This window comes from Lagopus muta, chromosome Z (genome assembly GCF_023343835.1).
Source record: "Lagopus muta isolate bLagMut1 chromosome Z, bLagMut1 primary, whole genome shotgun sequence".
Lineage (NCBI taxonomy): Eukaryota > Metazoa > Chordata > Aves > Galliformes > Phasianidae > Lagopus > Lagopus muta.
In genome coordinates, this window is record NC_064472.1 from 22,084,883 (window position 1) to 22,106,564 (window position 21,682).

The following is a 21,682-nucleotide window of genomic DNA, read 5'->3' on the forward strand; positions in this document are numbered from 1 at the left end:
CATCTAATTAAATTGCTAATTCACAGAATCATGGAACTGTGGGGATTAGAAGGGATCTGTAAAGATCATTGAGTCCAACCTCCCTGCCAAAGCAGGCTCCCTACAGCAGGCTGCATAGGTTAGCATCCAGATGGGTCTTGAATATCTCCAGAGAAGGAGAATCCACAACCTCTGGGGGCAGCCTGTTCCAGCGCATTACTACTGGTAACTGGTGCTAACTGAAGAAGTTCCTTGATGAATCATGATGGAAAAAAAAGACAGAGGAACTCAGTGGATTGAAGCCACTGAATCATGTGAACCCATTGTTATAACTACTTCTCAGCATGCATCTTGAAAAAAAAGTCGTAGGTATCTGTTCATCTTGTGTTCCAAGTTGTGGTTGTTGCCTCTTGTCCTGTTGTTGGGCACTGCTGTTCAGTGTTCGTCTTCTCATAGCAGTATGTTCCTCCATGTGCATAGGTCAACTTCCTTCTTTGGTTTCTCCTTGCTTGAATGGCCCGCAAATATGCAACGTGGTTCCCACTTACTGTTAAAGAAGCTAAGGAAGAATGTAACTGTAGGCAGAATTTGTTCTGTTTTTCAGGAAGTCCTAATTATCCAAACTTATGTCTGTGCAAGATGAAATGCAGAGAAGAGTAATTTTCAAAGTCAAACTACAGTTCAGTCTCAGCTTAGAGTAACTTTACCGTTACTACAATGTGAAATGCATGAATTAGCTCACCAAGGGGTTTGATTTATTGTGGTCTTAAAGTAGCTCTTACATGCAGCTGCTTATGTTTCATGTGCTATGTTCAGTCACTGCTACAACTCATTTTTGTGTTGCCTGGTTTGGTGGCAGTCTTGATCTCCTGCAGGTAAAGTGCATCTGTTGCCTAATTGTAATGTTACATTCTTGAGCAGTGTTTTGTGACCACTGTTCTTTTTGCCTGTTTTCTTCTTGGTAGTGCTTCAAGAACAGCAGGAAAGAGCCACTTTGACTGTGGGCCTGTCTCAGCTCTCTCCAACTAGTAACACTGGCCTTACAGGTGTGTTTGAAGGAAGCTCTGCATCTTCCTGAGCTGATCCTTTTGCTGTTTACTACATGGAAATAATTCTGGTACCATCCAGATTTGGTGGAGCTGCCTGTCCTGTCAGTGTCCTGCTTTAAATGTTTTCAGTGAAAAACAACTTTATACAAGAAAAGTTAAGTAGTTTGTATTATGTCCGTGTGTATATACAAGCACAGGTGTGGACTTAAGTTAGCTACGAGGCAGTATGTGCCTATAATGTTATATAAGATTTATATGTATGTCTATACATGTGCACAGTTTCAATTTGTCTGTCCAAATTTTCTGTCACTGTTTATTACTCCATCAGGTGTGATAATATCTTTAACAAATGGCCATTTTGCTGCATTCTGAGTAGAATTTGAAGAACATATTCTGAAAGTCAGAATTGAACGCCTAACAGATATTTGTGCCCTCGAATCTGTGAATTGAATCAGCGCTGTCTGTGGTCTCAAGATAATCACTTTAGTTCAGTCAATTCTTTTTTCTTTTGGGAGGTAGGGGAATTTAGAACTTCTCTAGAAAGATCAATTGTAGGATGCTTGGCCTAGCAATGCTTGCAAGGGGCCTGAGTTTGGTGTATCAGAATCCAAACGTTTTAGAAATTCAGATGTTCAGTTTTGATTTCAGTGTCCTGTAAATGAATGCTCAGGGTAATGCTTAAAGTGTTTCCTAATGGAAATATGAAGAGAAAGAAGGAGTTCAGTGATTTTCTCTTGTGCACTTGAAAGTAATCCAGTTCATCAGTTCCCATAGCTAGAAGACATTGTCAGTTTCTGAAAACTACGATTCTTAGGAGTTAGCTGATTTTATTCTAATTAATGAGCCAGCGACCCCAAAAGCAGCAGCTTTACTTGGTCCTGCCTTGTGAATAGTCTGCAAAGTACATCTGTGCACAGAGCAGGGACAGGGCTCTCAAAGATGGAAGAAGAAAAGCCCTGGGAATATTGTATTGTGCGAGAAGTACGAACTAAAGCTGTGTGGGAAAACTGTATGGATCAGGTAAAAGCTTCTGGCTCTTAAATTACTGAAAATGAGTACTTGCACAGTGCCATGCTTTTCTTGGTGTTCTGTGGAGTCCTTGTGGAACAATTCACAGTATTTATGGTAGGATAGCCTGAGAGAAAATGTCTAAGAAAGAAGAAGATGTAAGTCAGCAGCCCGTACAATAGCACTGCCTGTAGTACAATGTCGTGTACTGCTTTACTTTTAGCTTGGGATACCTTTATTTAAAGTGAACAAACAAAACAAAAGACCTGAAATTGGTAATGCTTTTCTGCAATTTCCTGGGCTGCTCTCACTCTTTAATAAAGATGGTATGCTATTTGTCTTTAAAATCCAAGTACAGCCATGATAGAAGAGAATTTCAACTTTTCCCTTTGTCTTAGCCCCCACCGTGACAGTAAGGTATTTGTTCCTTCAGGCACTCAGTCACAGTTTCCCATGTTAAAGGAAAAAAGCACATTTTTCATGCGGGGGAATGAAAGGCGGGAACTGCCTGTCTGTTTACCGAGGAAGGGGATAATGTGACTTAAACAAGATGGCTAAATCCTATTCGGTAGGATCAGAGGGGGTGGCTAATGTTTGACATTTGCGGAGAGAAACTGTCTGTAACACGCAGGGTGTTTTTGCTCTGCCGCTTGGCGCGGCGAGGGGGACTTCTCCTTCGTCGGAGGGGCAGAGCGGTGCCGGCGGGGGCTGCCTTTGCGGAGGGCGGCTGAGCCGCTTGTCGGGCAGGTCCTGCGCTGACAGCTGAGCGCGGTGCGTGCGGCTGCCAACCTGAGCGAGGCCGCGGGCGGCGCGTCGTGACGGCGCGGGGCGGAAGGACCGAAGTTGCGGTGCTCCCCCGCCTCCGGGAGGTCCTTTAGTCCGTTCCTTCGTAGTGGCTCATTTTGGCTCTCTCATTGCCGGGATGCTGCCGGGGAACGCGTGGCGTGGGTACAATAGAGCCTGGTAGCGCATCAGAGCAATGAAAGCCCAGCGGGAGAGACTACAGATTCCAGGGCTGACCTTGGAGTAAGTATTGTCTGTCTTTAATATTTTAATGGTTTCTGCATGATAGCTGGCTTTGGTGCACACAGGAGCTGTTTAGCGTGCGTTGTGCTGGCAGTCTCACAGCACTGCAGCTCTGTGTTGAGGGAATATGTTTTAAATGCATTGCAGTTGGTTGAAGCAGATGTGTGAGCCGGGAGCTGGGGCACTGCAGTGCATTGGGAAAGAAAGCATTTCTGCGTATTTAAAGTTACTGAATCTCCTGCGTGGAGCATCCTGTCAGCTCGCAGAGAGCATCCTTCTGTAGGCCATGGTGTCTGCCTTTCTCTCCTGCTCTCTGTTACTGTTTGTTTATCCTGGTGCTGCCTTTTAGAGAGGCCTCTATCTCTGCTGCATAACAGAGAGCACTGCGAGAGATTAAAGCATTACAGAAATACCGTTTGTGAGAATCCAGCAGCAGCAGCCCGGATTTTACATACGTAACTACATTAATGAAAGGTATTTGCATACCGGAGATTCCTCTGCAGTAAGCATGTTTACCTAATTTAGCAGCATGTTTACTTGGTGCCTGCTTAAAACTGATTAACTAATTTGTGTGTTTTCAGCTATTTATACAGTAGGCACATGGAAATATGTAAATTTTAGCGTATAGTGATAGTAACAACAGTCTTTATTCATGAATGCCAGCAGATATCTACCCAAGGTTTGTCAGTCAAAACTAAATATTAATTTCTATACATGCATACCTACGTTCTTGTTAAATACACATCAGGCACTATGTATGCATGTTGCAGACACCATGGGAACTTGCTAATTTTATCTAGGTAAATAGACATGGTTATGTCAGATCCTTTAGTGTTCCCTGGGACTTCCCCATTTGTGCTGGAGAAAAAACCTGAATGCTGCAAATGCCTGCAGTAAAGTTACTTAGCTCTGAACGGTATTATATTTGACATCTGCCACGTTTTAAAGAAAAGGCAGTAGGTGAGTGTGCAGTCTAGCAAATAATTTATTCTGATAATCACATGAAGGTGACAGAGCACTTTATTCCAGGAACGAGTGTAGATGTTACACTGGGTTCCCCCAGAACGGGGCTTGTGAAATGTCAGGGAGGAATCTGCTTTTCAGTGTGGTGTCCTTTCCTCAGCGCAGTGTGTGTTAGCTGTGAGCACACTGAGCTCTAGATAATTGTTTGGGAAAAAAAAGAGTTGTTAATTGCTCGTGAGTTTTAAAGGAGGGTTCTTACCAGGGAGCTCATTAAAATGGTTGCCATGAATAATTGATAATGGTGCTCCTTCGGTGATGTGGAAGTTTAAATATTTTTAAATCAGTCTTCATTGAATTATATAATCATTTTATGTGAATAACATCACTAACTGCAAAAGATGAAAAGTGATTGATGTTACTGGTTCTTTATGTGCGTGTGTGTGTGTGTGTTTTTGTAATGCAGGGCAGTCATTTACTGTTTCCTATTTTCATGGTACCCTGACAAAATCGCGCTTGCTTTGTGTCATTTCTACAGTATTTAAGTACTGGCAAAAGTATTTGTATTTTAGTTTCAGCATTGCTCAGTTTTTGATTTTTTTTTTTTTTGCTAAAACACTGTCCAGATACAAATCAGTTACATGTTCAATTTTTTTTTCCATACTTTTATAATAACATTTATATAGGTCATCATGCTCATACTTTCTGAACTTAAATTGTTTGTAGAGAAAAGAGAATACCCTATTTTGGTTGTTGTCAGTGGTTACCATAAAGTCGTTTTCTGATTTGTTAGAGTTGAGTCAGCAGAGCTTTAAGTTGTATCCCCCCAATTTTTATTTTCAAGTATCTTAAAAGGCAAATACTGGGGGACGGGAAGGGGAAGACAGAAAGACAGAAAGAAAGCAAGAAGTAACAACAAAATGCAAACAAAGAAACTCTACAACCATTTCTTTTAAACAGTCTTTGCGTTTGGATTCTCTTACATTTTCTTTCAATCAGGTTTAAATGTTGGGACTGGAGTTATGTTTTATCCCTGAGAAATCTGTATAGTCTGTCTGCTTTCTATTCATTACTTGCAGAAAGCTTCTTTCAAAGAATATTAAGGATCCAGAATGAAACATTCCTAATTTAGTAAATGTAGGAATTAATGCTGCCTGTCATCCTTGTGCATATGCACTATGATAATTTGTTTTAACACGTTTCTGCCTGCGATTTTTAGGTCTTAAAAAAAAAAGCAAAGCTGAAAAGCAAGCTCTGTAGAACTGTATTGACACTATGCTGTCAACGCTTGGTGGGAATTTATAGATGAACAGTATCTGATATTGAATGCCCTCCATGACTGAGACTCTTGTGTTTCAGAAACAAACATGAAGAGTAACGATGGAGTAACTACTAGCAGGTGCAGCATTTCTACCTGCTGTGTGTATGCCAGCCACTAGAGTGAGGGGAACGTGTTCTGACACTGGGTGTCCCCAAGGTTTGTTCCCACAAAAGGGGAAGTTACTGACTTCATCTCATTCTGATCTGAGTTACCATATTCTTCTTACTCAGTGCCAGCGCCATTATTTCCTTCCTTTCCACTGCTCTGGCTTTGGCTGGTTCCTTGCCCCTGATCTTCACTGCGTAGTGGTCTCCATCCTCTCTTCCTGCTGCTGACCTGTGCCTTTTGGGCAGCAGCACTGCTTCTTTCCTTCTTCTGCCTGGATTTCCTTCAGTGCTCTCTTCCTATTCCTGATCCTTGTCATCCACATCACCCACCTTTGCCCTTGCTGAACACCTCCAGAACACTGGGCACAGACACTGTTGCACAGCAGTTTTCCAGCCCATTGCTAGTGTTGGCAATACTCATGCCTTCCTAGTGCTCTACATCAGAAGCAATAGTACTGTTTCTGCTGATTTTTTTTCAATCAGATCTCCACCTTGCCAGGTTTTAGTGAGAATGTTACAAAATGTGGCGTCGTCATGCAGCTGAAAACTAGGGATGGAGATGATTGCAGCTTTCTGGCTGTCCCTGGCTCCCTGAGGGCAGGTCAGGACACCAGTGCTGGCTGGCTGCAGGGGTCTGTTATGCATCAGGACAGGTCTTTGTGAAGGTCATCTGGAAAAAGCTACACATCAGCATCTACTTTTGCTTAGCTTGAACCAGTGGTGCCACATGTGGTTTAGATAATTTCAGCTGATCACAACAGGAGGAGTGTAATCAAACATTTAAAAAAAAAAGGCTGTATTGCAAGTGTTGTAGGGACACGTGCACGTGACTGCACTAGAGTATCGTAAAGGCGCATCTCTGAAATCTTTCAGCATCGTACTTTTATTGAGAGACTTCACAATGGAGCTGCACTTGAGGTAACTTCTTGAAGGTGCCTTCAGAGCCAAGAGCTCAGGTGTGCTTTTGGAGGCATTAGTTGCTTGTATTCGTACTTGATTACATAAGTAAAAAGCTCGATGCATGCAGTAAGACATCTCACAGTGATATCGATGGAAATTGCTTGTAGATCACTTCTAGTTTTCAGTAGGTCCCTGATTTTAGGCTTTCAAATTGAGGTTTTTTTTTCCTAAGAATTCTTCTTGCTGACAAAAGCTCATAATCATTTTTAATTTCCAACATATCTTATTTGCATATCAAAACATAGAAAATTCCTAATATTAAAAACAAAAAACCCACCATCCTGTCTCAGTTATTTATTCTGCTCTGAAGTTTGAAACAGTGCCACAGTACACAACTTCTGGGTACGCAAACAAGTATTGGAGAGAGCCTCACATAGTCAAGCTTATTCACCAGCAACAGATTTCATGTTTGTTTTTATTTAAATCAGTTTCATCTTAAGTCAAAAACTATGTGGCTATTGTCACTCACTTCATTCAGAAGGATAGTAGTGTTTCAGTTCTAACTGGAACTCCTTTTGTAACTCCTGCACTAAAACATGCAACTCTTGCTAAACCTTCTGTTCACTAGAGATGACATTATTTTAACTTTCAGTCTCACCCCAAGGAGCCTGAGCCCAACCCCAACAAGCCCTTGCAGTCCATGCAGCCCTCTGTTCGCTTTTCATTTTTGGAGGTAAGCAAGTAAACTTCCATTGTTGATGTTTTCTTCTGCATCCAGAACTTGACAATCAAAACGTATTTCAGGGGGAAAACTGCAGAAAATCAAATATGTCTGTACAATCAGAAAAATGTTGTACTTAATAAGCTGTTATTCTGAAGTTATTATTTCTAAATAGAAAAAAGTGCCGTATTTTGAAACATTGTAAGGAGTTTTGAGTTGCAAATTCATAACTGTGAGTTGCTCTGACTTTGGATCAGGAATGTATCCGCTGTTGAAGTTTTATGGTTTGCTTCCTGTGGTGATACTGCAAACTGTGTTCTGTCGTGTCAAAAGTTTAGAAGGTGTATTCAGAAGTGGATGTGATCAGTGAAGCACATTATTGTGTCATGCCTACCTGAGGGACAGCAGTATGATCTGTGATGCCAGGTGACAGAAGAGTTGGGTTTCCAAGAGGTATGTCATTTTAGAAGAAAATAATCCGTTCTGTAGTAGGCCTGTAGTGCTGTCCCTTCTTCAGGACTGGGATAATGTTAAGCCTTATTTCTAGTACAGTAACATCTTAGATATGCCCTATGCAGCCGCATGCAATATCTTTCTCATTTTCTTTGTTCTACTTCTCAGTTCATACAAAAGAAACTGTTTGTTTGTTTGTTTTTTACTTGTTGGTATTTACTTTAACAACATCAGAAAATAATTGAAAAAGTACTGTGTGCCTCATACTATTATGGTAAAATAAATCGCAATAGATGGTAATTGAAGGGTGTTTCTGATACAGAAAAGGTTTTTTTTTCTTTACTATTTTTTTCTTTCTAATATGCAAAATAAACTTGCAAGCCAAGTCTCATACTCAAGAGCATAAGTTAGTGAGATTCTGCCCTATAGGGAATGTAGTTTTTAAAATGAGTTTTCGGTGCTTTCTGGTTTAAAAAACAAGAGCAAAACAAAATACTTAATATTTGTGATAATTAGAAGTTTTGTTTGATACTGTGATGATGAAGGACTACAACTTCACGGAATTATACAATAAAATAGATCTGTATCTGCACAGTATAGCCTCTTCAATGTTGCATGGCAGAGACAATGTTTCTATGGGTCGTTCTCCTTCAGAATGCTTTAAAAAGGAGCTTATTCTTGAAATTCGTGCATTGTGGTATAATTTGACAGTGAAAAATGAAGCAATAATTTCGCAATTTGCTCTGTGTCTCTGTAGAAATACTATGATTTTTTAAAATAACTGTATATATATATATATATATATATACACTATTCTTTAAGGGAAGAGATGGAATTAAAATCTTCCTTTTTTGCATTTTTCAATATGATTTAACCATATGTTTTCTTCTCAGTGGAAAAATGGAAACACATTGTGGTGAATTATCAGCATAGCCAATGTGTTCTGTGGAGTTTATCTTGATGGTAGGGAAAAGCTGTTAAAAACCAACATTTCTGCATTAGTCTTCAGTTTCTGTGCAGCTGGATTTTGAGGGAAGGGGATGGGAGTAGGGAAGGTTGGAGGAGGGACAACGATGCTCATGGAAGGGTTCTTTTTCAGAACGGCAATGTTATGGATGCAAAAAGCTGCATTAAAAAGTTTTTAATTTGTTTAAACTGCTGAATTGTATCTCTGGCCCTGTGGACATCCTTCCGTGCAGACTGTGGTGTGGACACAGCCCTCGCAGGCTTTATGATTTTAGAATGAACCAATGAGACTGGACCCTCAGTGCTACGGTTTCCCCATGCTGGGTGGCAGAGGTTAGTAACTACATCAACTTTGAGCTTTCCATTCCTGTGATGGATGATGGTGCAGAGAGCAGACTTCTTAGATTCTTTTTGATGAAATGGAATGGAATTTAATGCTAGAGTTCAATGTAATACCTAAGCCACATATTTTCCTGAAAAAAAGGTCAAAATTCTTACTATTGTATTTTATTTTTATTCTTATTTTTTGCTTTTAGAAATCCCTTAAGAACACTTGAATTTACCCTGGAACGGAAATTAAAGAGAAGTACTATGATTCTGTATCATTATACTATAGCTGCAGAGGACTTACCATGTTCAGAACAGCAAATAGTAATTATTTACTGTTCAGGACTGACTTATGTTAACAGAGAAAAATATGTTTTTTAGGGCATGTAAGTAATTAGCATTTCCTGTTCCTTTGGCTCAGAGTACTCTAGTAAGTGGGAGGAGAGGAATTATTTTAGTTTTACTACTTTTGCTTTTGTTCAGAAGTATTAGCATTATGGGAGCCTTGCTAGAGTAAATATATAGGATTTTCCTATGGCATTGTATCTGTCTAACATTCTGTCTCGTCTCTGTCATGTCCAAGGATCTGCGCAAGTCAAAGGACGAGTTTTGTTCAAGTTCTGCTTACAGCAGTTGTCTCATAGAGTAGCTGTATAAAGGGAATCTTTGGCCACTCAGATGATGAACGATTTTTAAAATAAACAGTAGCATCTTGTGAATGTACCTGTAATAGCAGAGCCTTGAAGAGGATGGGGGTGAGGCATAAATTTCCCATTAATTCATACAGCTAACATTTTCAACTTTTGCAGGGGAGAAAAGTAGTATATTACCATTTTAGCACGAATTAATACAAGCAGCAAAAGCAGATTTGCAAGGAAAGGGAGAAGGTGGAAATTATGTAAACAGCTAACTACAGCTGCTGAGAGATTCTTCTGGAGTGCTCCAGCACAGGTCCCCACGGGCAGCAGCTCTGCAGGCACAGCTCCACACGGCTCCGTCCCACAGGCCCCCCCTCAGGAGCTGCTCTGGCACTGTCCCACGGGCGGCAGCTGCCCCAGCCCTCCCGCCCCACCGCAGGCTGCTCCCCACGGGCTGCTCCTGCGGGGTATCCGTGGGCTGTGCCTCCTCCGGGCCTCAGCCACTGCTGCACCGTGGGCTCCTCCGTGGCTGCATGGGAGATTTGCTCTGCATGGTGCCCGTGGGCTGCAGGGGGACGGCCTGCTCCTCCGTGGGCCTCTGTGGGCTGCAGGGAGCTGCTGCTCCATGCCTGGAACACCTCCTGCACTGACTGTGGTGCCTGCAGGGCTACTTCACGTTTTCTTACTTTTCTCTCCCAGCTTCCTCCCACACAATGTTTTCCCCTTTCTTAACCATGCTTTCCCAGAACCACAGCCAGCATCGTTCATGGCTCAGCTGAAGGTGAAGCATGATTTTGTAGAAGAGTTAGTGATGTAATTCAGATTTCTTGTCACAGAGTAATTTATTTTATGAATTTAAAAGAATGATATATACCATATGATGACTCCTTTCCCTCCTAGTATGATAGCTGCCATATCTGAGGAAGCTCAAGCAAACATTTTTCTTTAAAATTCATTTCCTCCTTTAGTTCCAGAGAACAGTACAAAGCAGATTGACCTTGAGGTTATGCTGAAAGATGCAGTTGTTGATTTATTAGTCTAAAACAGCAAGTTCATGAGAAGGTCTGATGTGTATGAGGTAAGGAATCACTTGGCTCCAACTCTTGCCCAATTTATTCATTTTTATCTAAAATGAGAAAAACCTGCTGTTTCATCTCTTAGAATAATCTTATTAGAATTCATGAACAGCTAACACAAAGCACGAGTTCCTCAAGGTGTAATGAATTAATAGTTGGCTCTAGCCTCCCAAGGTAGACTCTCTGCTCCCAAGTTCTTGTTAAAGCCTCACTGTTCTTTTAACTCTGTGAGCATTTATTTAGAATGGCAAAACACACATACTTCAGATATTTCCAACACGCTCTCATTAAACCATGTGATGCTTCAAAGGGAGAGCTGTCAGTTAGCACTTAGGGTTTGCAAGGATTCTTAGAGAATTTGCAGCCTTTACTGTTCTTTTGTCAAACTGGAGGGATGTAGTAGGGTAATTCCTGATAGTGTGATTTTTGGGCTGGCATCAATAAGAGTGTGGTTTTGCTTGCTTCACACTGGTTCAAATCAGAGAGGCAAAGCTTTAGTTGTCTCAGTGATGTTATGGAGCTTATGGGGTAGGATAAGAGCAAGGCTCAACTGACTTACCAGTCATGAAGATACGGAGTGAAGTATACTTTAAAAAGCTCCCAGAAAAAAAGAAAAAAATCTGTGTTCTTGTATGTGTGTTTCAAAACCTTATGTCGAATATGGCAGTTTTACCTGTGGTTTGCGTTACTTGATGATGATGTTCAGAATACCTTTTTTCTAAGTCATGTAACCAAATAAAAATAGTACCCTTTCCCGTATCTTCAACCCCAAGGTTTTACAGCACAGACTATCTTGGAAGAATAAATGATAGAATAGATAATTTGCTGCAGCTTTTTTTTCTTTTTTTCTTTTCCTTTTCTTCCCCCCCTGCCCTTTTTTCTTTTTCCTTTGGCATTTGTAAGATAGATCTTAAGAGAACATGAAAAGTTCTTGTGACGGTTATTTCCTGTGGTAGTCTGAAAGTTGCTACTTCTCATCTGTGGGAGAGAGCTTGTCTGAATCATTTTAAATGCCGTATTATCAATCTCCTTTCCCTGAACTCTCATAAAGATTCTCCCAAAGCAGTTGAATGTCGTTTTTATTATATCTTCTGGCCTTTTGTGTTGTATTTTGTGTGTTGAATGTTGCAATTTTAAATTAATATTTAGGCTTTCTAAAAATTTTGAGGAGGTAAAAGACTGCTATGAATTCAACTTTGAAAATTGCAGCTGTTATGGAGTAGTGCTGTAACTAGAGCATTGGGGTTGAAGACACTAAAAGGTTTGTAGGCTTTATTCTAAATGCTGTTAGAAAACTTTCTAGAATTTTCTAAGACTGCATAGTCATAGTAATGACCTGAATGAAAATTTCTTGAACAACTTTATTCCTTTCTAAAGCAGAGAATGAAAGAATTCACAATTTTAAAGCTTAAAGTTTTTATGGCCATTAATTTTGTTTACCTGTGAGCCAGATTCAGCTTTCTCTTAGCTGTTAAAGACAATGTAATAAAGAACTAGTCTGACTGAGCACTTACCCTGGGTCTTGTTTGAAGGAGTAAAATAAAAATAAGAAATGGAGAGTGGTGTTTTGTAGGAAATGGGGTTTTTAAGGTTTTCAAGTTTTAAAAAAATACATTGAAAGTTTGCAGTACTTATGAAAAACACTATATGCTGCACATAAATCAAAAGTTGGTGGAAAGGGGGGAATTGAACTCCGGAGACTGAGTGAAAATTGGGTGAGTACTCAACCCATCGTGTTACAACATCTCTCCAAGATCTCAAGATTATTAAAATTTGGATAACAAATCTACATTGTATAGCAGAAGGTCTTGAAATACACTTGGAAATGTGTCTTCCTAACAGTCATATGACAAGTTTTCAAGTACATGCAAGTTACCTGCTAGAATCGTAACTGTTGCAAAAGACCTCTGGGATGATCTAGTCAAACAACAGAGAGCAGCGTGGTCTTTCTTGAGCCTCCTGCAGGGTAAACAATCCCGGTTCCCTCAGCCACTCCTCATAAGACATGTGCTCCAGACTCTTCACAGCTTCATTACCATTTTTTGGATGTGCACTGTGGCCTTGGTGCGTACAATACTCAAGGTGCAGTCTTACCAGGGCTGAGAACAGAAGGGACAACCACTTCGCTAGTCCTGATTACAGCAGGATCCTGGTTTGTATCAGAAGGAGTGGCCTTCTTGGCCAGCTGGACTCACTCACTGGCTCATGTTCAGCTGTTTGTTGGCTAGCACCCTCAGATCCTTTTCTACCATACAGTTTTCTAGCCATTCTGCCCTAAGCCTGTAGCATTGCTTAGAATTGTTGTGACCAAAGCGTAGGACCTGGCACTTGATCTTGTTGAACATCATACTGGTGATGATGGTTCTCAAACCCCAATCTGTCCTACCCAGATCCCTCTGTAAGGCCTACCTACCCTTCAGCATTTCCAGCTTAATGTCGTCTGCAGACTTACTGAGCGTGCGCTCAGTCCTCTCATACACATCATCAGTGAAGATTTTAAACAGGGATGGCCCCAGTACTTACCTCTGGGAAACACCACTAGAGACTGGTAGCCAGATGGATTTAATTCCATTCACCACCACTCTCTGGACTCAGTCATTACCTGGTGAAAGGCTTTGGTAAGTTTAGGTAGACTGCATGCACAGCCTTTCCCTCATCCACGAGGTGGATCACCTGGTTATAGAAGGTCGTCAGGTTGTTGAGGTTGTTCTTGCCTTTGATGAATCTGTGCTGAATAGCCTGATCACCTGGTTATCCCAGCATGTGCTTTATGATCATACTCAAGATCATCTTCTCCATAACCTTCCCCAGTATATAAAGGACAGGCTGACAGGCCTGTGGATCCTGGATCCTCCTTCCCATCCTGCTTACAAATGATGTCATGTTGACATGTCTACAGTCATCTGGGACCTCCCAGTTGACCAGGACTGGTGGAAAATGGCTTGTCAAGTTACAGTCATTAGTCACTGTGGAGTGTGTTAACCTTGTTAACTGGTTAACCTTGTGGCTTTGCCTATTGGAGCGTGACATATATATTATATTAATGATTGTGATGCTCAATTGCCTCAACCTATGCATAGTCAGACTTGTATAGTATGATTTCATCTTGGTTTCATCTGAGGTAATGGGAAAGGATTTGATCCTTAATTCAAGGTCTTTTTATTGTCCAAAGTGAGGCTGTTGCTTATATTTCCTGTTCTGGGAAATATGGAGAAAAATACTAAGTAATCCTGCTTGTTATCCCTTTTTTTTCTTTTTCTTTTTTTTTTTTTTCTTTTTAAGTTTGAACTGGTAGGTGTATCAGCAGTTTGCTTCTTCCAGGAGAGTTATTTCTTTAGATATTTCCACTTCTGTTACACCATTTCAGAAATCTTGCAGACTCCCTGCAGCACAGTGATTTATTTCAACTAGTTCTTGTACAAGTTGCCAGAGAAACAATCCTTCGGCTACATTCTTGAGTTGGAAATTCTCGTCCATGCTCTGTGCCAACACTGCAGCATTGTGTAGCATCTGCATCATTTTATCGCACCTTGATAAAAATAGTCACAGAACTGAAACCAACACTGCAGGCATCAGCCTTCTGTATTACACAATTCCAGCAGACCACAGTTCTGTGAGCTGCAAGGAGTTGCTTATCTGCCTTGAAGCTTAAGAAATACTTTCAGACTCAAGGCTATAACTGTAGTAATGCAGAAGGAGGCGTTTCAGAAAGACTGCTATCCCTGAAGTATGCTTTTTGGGAGGCTTTCTTTTTCTGCCCTTACACAACACAACTTGTTTTCACTACTTTGTGAGCCAAATTACTTTGCAGTAAATATTGATGATCCCTTAGGGAAAGTGTTTTTCTTTGGTATTAGTTTATTCTTGAATACTGTTAAAGTGATGGTTTCACAAATGTGAATTCTAGTCAGACTTCACAAATGAACAGAACATTTTGGAATACAGGAATGCAAGAAGCATAATAAATTTATAGAATACTGGAAAAAAATAAAAAATAACCCAGGCAATACTCCTGTTAAGTACAAAGACTCTTAGTCCATTTGTTCTTCAGGTATCTTGTTGCTCCCTTTGTTTTTGTTACCATTTCAAAAGGGAAGTAAATATATAGGTTCATAGAGATAGTGCCTGGCAGAAAACTGAAGAAGATCACTAATGTGCTGTATTCTGGACCCAACAGCCCTTTCTCTGGTGCCAGTTTTAGCAGGTTTGTCATCTTGATCTACAAGGTATTGGTGGTTCGGGCAGAGATTTCCTATGCTCCTGATCTGTAGTTATTTGGCTTTAAACAAGGGAGCAGTTCCTCTCTGTGATAGAGTGGAAGGACAGTCATGGAATGACTGGGCACAAGCTGGTGAGCCCTCCTGGGGACTCTTGTTCTCTGCTTAGAGGAGTTGTAGCTGGCCTCTTGTAAAATTGCAGCATGGTTCCAGAGCCTGAGCACTCTAAGGATGTGATTCCATCTGCTGCTGGGACACTGGTTTTTTAGAGGCTTTTGGGAACTGATTCTGGGCTCAAGCATAGCGTTGGGAAGTAGATGGTGTTGAGCTGCATAGTGTTGGACTGACACCAGCTTGAATGTGTCTGTCTCCTGAATCTAGCTTTCACACAGCTCTGTGTTTGTCATTAATGTGGTAACTGTTCTGTTTGTGTGACAACATTGTCAGTATTAACGTCATACAGTGTTATAATGGGTGTATGTTGTGATGTCTGCCTTCGATCAGTGTGAGTTTCTGGGCTTATGCCGCAGCAGTCAGGTGCTCATACCCACAGTGTACTCTGAAGCAGACTGTCTATTAGCTTTAGAGACTGTGGGAGGATATGAGCTAGGCTTGCAGAGTTCTTTTCTAGCAGTGAGAAGCCTGCTGCTGTAGAGAAAAAGCATGCAGCAATAGAACCTGCTTTTTCTGTTCTTTGGGGTGTGCTGCTAAGAGAGACTGGCGAAGTAACCCTTGGGCTGTAAGAGATTAGGTGGTTTGCAGTTTTAAGTTCTAGCACAGTGATACTTTAACAGGGCAAAGCTGATGGGAGTTTAGCGCCTCAGAGTTATGTAGGAATAGTGTGGTTTACAGCTGCAACATGCATACCTTGAAGGGTTGTGACAGGGATTGCTCCATCAGGGCATCTTGGAGAAGGAATAACATGTTTCTTGGCCGGGGACACAAATTTGCAATTTGACAGAGAAGTGAGCAGTGACCAAAACTGGGCCTAAAACTTTCACTCAACTGAAAAATGTCTGTGGGATTCCAAAGTACTGCAGCAACGGTTTTGTCATATTTTAGGAGTTCATGGTTTAAGACTGCTGTATTTCTGCTGGGACATAAATGGTAAAGTGTGTGGTTGGGTTTGGGAAGGTGGTGAATGCTCTGTGACTTTCCAGGCTGGTTAAACCTGGAAGTGTCTGTAAAAATTGCTGTAGTGCCTGAGATGAGGGGATGGCATAGATGCGTATGAACGAGAGCCAGCCTCTTTCAGTATGAGCATTCAGGTTTGCTGTTCCTCCTTGACCTCTGTGCTTTGTCATCTTTACCAGGCTCTCAGAGCTTTGTCTGCCACTGGTGAAGTTTTTCTTTGTACATATGTACAATTGCATGAACAATGGTGTTGAAGAAAAGCAGAATGGAGAACATGGTATGCATTTGTTGAGCTGGGGATAAATATGGTATTAGTTGTTGTGGCAGATGGCAGAATTTTTGACTAAAGCTAGTCATGTGGCTAATGGTGCTTGTGAAGATAGAGTGGAATGTGTTGGGATAATTCCTTCATTGAGATTAAGCATGACTTCTTCCTTTAAATTTTGCAGAATTTATTTGTTTTTGACCAGTCCTCCATTCTTCTTGCTGTAAATAATCAAATATAGAGCGGAAAGTGTATACTTGTTTAAGAGCAACATAGTTTTATGTATGAGGTTCAAGCTCATTTAAATTAATGGTAATTCATGTCCAAGCGTGTCTGGAGACAGTCAGAAGAGGGGCTGCCTGAACGTTAAGCTACGATATGTTACTTTTGAGTTTGGCCTTTTTTTTTTTCTTTTCTCATTGATAGCATATGAGGAATGTATATTTGCAGTGATAAATGTTTTAAGTTTCTTTTGTATCGGGATATTGATTTTCCCATAAACACTCTCTGCAGTTGCATGGATGGAATAATCAGATTGTCTGCTTTCAGTAAAAACATGACTGTTAGTGATTTGAACTGTTACTTGAATGCTGAGGAGTTAATTCCCTCACTCCCACTATGAATGATAGAATTTTCCGGGATGCTGGAAGTATAAAGAGCTAGCACAGATTGTGCTGATTCTGCAGTCCTTGTTTTACATGTTTTTGACAGGGTGTTGGTAGTGATCGAGCTGCTGACTACATTTTGTGTGTTACACAGCGTTGATGTGCCCTCTCAATCCTCAAGAGCTAAGATAAAATGTGTAAAATATGCCTGTCTTTGCACCAAGAAGGTGCAAAGTTTGTGATTTGCCATGTCTACTTTTAATTCTTGCTGATATGCAGAGAACAGATATTTAAGGCTGTTTCTTAACTTACCTGAGTTCCATTCATCTAATGTTTGTACTGTCTTTGCTTGTAAGAGGGAGATGTAGAAATAATTCAGTAGCTCTCAGTGTGCGCTGTGGTGAGCCCGCCTCCCTGCTGTTGTCTACTCCAGTGCTCTCCTTTTTTTCAATACCTGTACATTTCATGCACATATTTCTGGAAATGTCTTTGCTGCAATATGAAGAAGCCACATGAAGAAGGCATTATTATCTCTGCTTTGCAGATGGAGAACTGAAACACAGATATTAAATGACTAGATAACACTGGATCTTAGATCCTGAGGCACCTTAGCCATAAGATTGTTTTTGTATTTTGTCCTTCACTTGTGGGTTTTCTCTCACACTTTGACAGGCATAAATAACTAAAATCACGTTATCCTCTGTTGTTGTTCTAGGTGCTTGGTTCATATGCTGTGCCTTCTTTTACATATAGTTATTTCTACCTACTTTTTTTGTGATGCTCTTTTTCTGTCAGCAGTAGTCCTGCTAATGCAATTGGATTTATCCAGCTGCTGCACCATCTGGAAAACAAGCTAGTTAGTTAGCTTAGAAAACAACACAGAGTACAAGCTATTGAGATATGCCAGCAATCATTTCAGCTGGTCAGATTCTTTGAGTCAGGGAGCTAGGAAGGTCTGAGTATTTCTCATTTGGATGTAGTCAGGATTGTGTGGGTATTCAGTGGTAGAGCCTACAGGGCTGTTGTAGATGGGCAACATCTGACTGGCAGCAGGTCACCTCTGGTGTTCCCCAGACTCAGTTCTAGGGCTTGTCCTGGTCTGCAGCTGCAGTGCGCCCTCAGCAAGCTGAAGACACTAAATGAGGTGGTGCTTTTGACTCCTTGGAAGAATGAGAGACCTTGTAGAGGGATCTGGATAGGTGAGAGTGCTAGGCAATCAGCAACAAAAAAAGGAAAATGTGGAGTGCTGCACCTGAGGTGGAGCAATGCTGGATACAGGCACAAATGGGAAATGAGTGGCCGGGGAGTAGCTCAGCACTCCTGCTAACATAAAGGGTGCTAGTGCCTGCAGCTCAGCACAAGCCAGTAGTGTGCCCTGGAGCCCAGGGGCAAACCATATCTTGGGGTGCATTAGCACAGCACAGCCACTTGCTCAAAACAGATGATTCTCCCACTGTGTTTAGCCTTGGTGTGACCTCACCTTGAACAGTGTGTGCAGCTTTGGTATCCACAATGTGGAAAGGATGTTAAAGTCCTTGAAAGTATTTGGAGGAGGACAGCACAGCTGGTGCGGCAAGGCAGGAAGGCAGTTGATATGAGGAGGGGCTGAGGGCACTGGGATTGCCCAGCCCAGAGAAGCGGGGACCAAGAGATGACCTCAGTGCTCCCTGCAACTCCCTGAGGAGGGGAGACAGAGAGGTGTTCTGCTGCTGGGAACTGATGGCAGAGTGGGAATGGCAGCATGGGAATGGCAGCATGGGAATCAGCAGGGGTGGATCAGGCTGGGCATCAGGAAACACTTCTGATGTGAAGGGTGGTCAGGCACTGAAACAGGTTTCCTAGAGAGGTGGTTGATGCCCTCTGTGTCCGTGTTCAAGAGGTTTGGTCAGTGTCCTCAGTAATACGTATTAGCTTTTTGTTAGCCTTGATGTGACCAGACAGTTGGAGTAGGTGATCTTTGTATGTCCCTTATAACTGAACTATTTTGTTCTATTTAGATTTAAACTGTGGAGTGTGTGCTGAAATGTAATTACTATTTGTTACTTAGCCCATTGAGTAAGAGCAAAAAGATGTGAAGACATTATCAACTTCCAAGCAATGCGCACACAGCACTGTAATACCTAGAGTGGTGTGTATAGGCAGTCCACTAAGCACAACATTTACCCTTTTAACTTTCTGAATACCAGATTTCCATTTTGTTGGCTTGCACTGCATGCGGCGCTCCATCTCACACCATTCTAGTGACAGCAGATCCATCATGTACATCATCTGTAGCAGGAAGCCATAGGAGTGTGGGGATAAGCTCCAGAAGTGCAACTGCTTTGTGTTGCCATACTACAAAGCTCTGAATTCTTAGCACCTTATTTTTATTCACTTTGATTTAAATCAGGATTTGGAAGTAACTGGTCTGTCTGAAACACCTGAAATAAGCAGAATAGCCAAAGTCATGCTTAATTTCTTTGCTCTGACAGGGACCTGTAATCGATCATCTATCTTGTGCTGATTGTCTAATTAGTTCAGGGCATTCAGTGTGTAAGTATCAAACCTGATGAAGTTTTGTCTCACTGAAGACAGCATTTGTACTGAATAGCTGCTTTCAATTTCAGTATCACTGGCTTCAGACTACTTAGGCTTCAGTTGACAGGCATGAATGCTTCACAGTGCTGACTGCCATTAACCCCACCCCCAAAAGATATTTTAAAAATGAGAGAAGTTACAGCTCGTGACAGCAACTGTTCCAAACACATCAGGGTTGAATGCTATCAAATGTGAACTGTGCTGGATTTCTTTCCCTAGTTCATCTGACTTTTACATACAGAGTTCCTTAAGTCTGTTGTTAGGAGCGGAGCAGGGCAGTGGGGGTGGCCAGCGGTGGAGCTGAGCACACAAAAATGGCTCTGAATAAGGAGCAGCATTCACCTTACAGGAGTGTGTTGTTTGGGATCTCCAAGCTCTGGTGCTGCAGTGACATAGCAGGATGCTCCATTTTTTAAACCATTCTTCCCTCTGAAAACATTGGGTTTTAATTTGTGTGTTGTTAGAAGTTATGAAAACAAAAAAGATACAAAAAATTTTACAATTTAACAGTTCTATTTTGTTTTTTGTTGTTGTTGTTTTTTAAGTTGATACCTTTGAAACTTTGTTCTTAAACAGTATTTTTTTTTTGGTTTTAAAAGGGAAAACCTGATATTAATATTACATGTTGGAAAGATTGAGAAAGATTGTATTGGAATGTTTGTTTACTGGAATTACTCGTTTTTAAACTTTAAAAGCTTTCTGATAACGTAATTTTTAAGTTTTAAAAAAAATTAAAAAATGGATCTTTTCTACAATTGAATTAAGATTTTTTTCTCAAAATGTGGCTTAGTTGACTGAGACTTTAATGTAGAATGTATGGTAATGGATGAATACTTACTGCTTTAGAAAAATGACTGTATTCACATCTTGTTAAGGAATTAAGAATTTCACCTTTAAACATAGGGTGATTGATGTTGATTGATGTTGATTTCACAGGACGTGTGGTAAAATATGGCAAGATGTGTGAGGAGAGGATATAAATGTGTGAAGTGAGCTAAGCTAGTGCAATGAATTACATGTCTTAAATCTGTGACTTCTTTATGTGAACGCCTTAAGACACTAAAACATCATTACCACTCCTGAGCAGAGAATACATTAGCATACAGATTTATACTCGTGGTACCACAGCCACAAAAATGGTTACCAACTGATCTGAAGATAGAGTGTGACCCTTTCAGGATGCTGCTGCGTGCTAGCAAGCAAGACTCTCAAAGCAAAGCAGGATGTTTTAGTATTGGCTGTAACACAGCATTTTTATTTTTTCCTCTGGCAGTTGTGATAATGAAGTCAAAATGTAAATGCCACGGTACCTGCAGAAAGGTGATATTTTACCTGATGTCTTCTGTTCTCCTTTCTTTGCTGGACCTGCTCACCACAAAAAGTAGCACTTTGAACTGTAGTAACGCATTCTCTATCTGTGAAGATAGATGTAAATCTAGTGATAACAGTTGGAAATAGCTCTTTCATACTTAAGCAGCTAGTTTGCTTGCTTGCTAAATTAGCTCCAAAGCTAATTTTTTGGACAAGAACAAATGGGTAGCCTTGTTGATAGAGCATAAGTGGCTCCTTCCACTACAGATAGAAAAATGTTGGATTAAAAATAGTGCTGCCTGAAATGAATTCCTATGTTTCACGTGAATAACTGCACAGTATATGTAACTTCCAATTAACAGTGCATATCTATCTAGAAGCTTTCAGAAATGGGAAGAGATGCTGTGACCATTGCTTTTCCTAAATGTGTTTGTGCTAAAAAATATATACCACACTGGAACAGTAGGAAGTTGATCTGAATTTGTATGTTACTTTACAACTGGTTAGAACAATAATGTTTACTTATGTTTATAAACATTTCTAAGTAAACTCAGAAATCTGGCAGACATGCGTTGCACACCCACAAAACACTTCTTTCAGTGAATTCTTCAGCTTATTTTTATGCTCTACATCCCACAGTGACGGTTGTGTGAAGACAGCAGGGAAAGGTAATAAACATCACAATCAACCACTAGAGGGAGCAAGATCTCAAATATTGCAGCTGAGAATACTAAAAAATATTTATTAATTAGTGCACTTTAAGGATGAATGTACTATTAAGATCCTGAGATTCAATTTCCCATGTAGGTTAGGCGGTAGAACTGTACCTGGTAATGCTTGTACCTATCTTTTTACTCATGTTTGAAGTGTGATTTTATTTTTTAGCTAAAAAGGTGTCTAACTTACAGGTTAGCGATGGGACATCAAGTGGGTGGACAAAATAAATCAAAAAATTTTTTTCATCCAATTCTTGCATCTTGAAACCTTACCTCTACTTGAGGAGTTGGGCAGGAGGGAGTTGTTGATGCCTACAACCTGTATC

The 21,682-nt window shown here is 40.8% G+C and overlaps 1 protein-coding gene across 3 annotated transcripts in view; it reads left to right on the plus strand.

The window, feature by feature from the left end:
• MAST4 (microtubule associated serine/threonine kinase family member 4) overlaps positions 1–21,682 on the plus strand; it is a 284,616-nt gene that overhangs the window by 152,796 nt on the left and 110,138 nt on the right. Inside the window, exon 6 of one of the 3 annotated variants that reach the window (XM_048930615.1) lies at positions 7,003–7,083. The exons of the other annotated variants lie outside the window; for them this stretch is intronic. Within the exon in view, the coding sequence (XP_048786572.1) occupies positions 7,003–7,083 (81 nt within the window). The remainder of the gene's footprint in view (positions 1–7,002; positions 7,084–21,682) is intronic. 3 annotated transcript variants of the gene reach the window in all.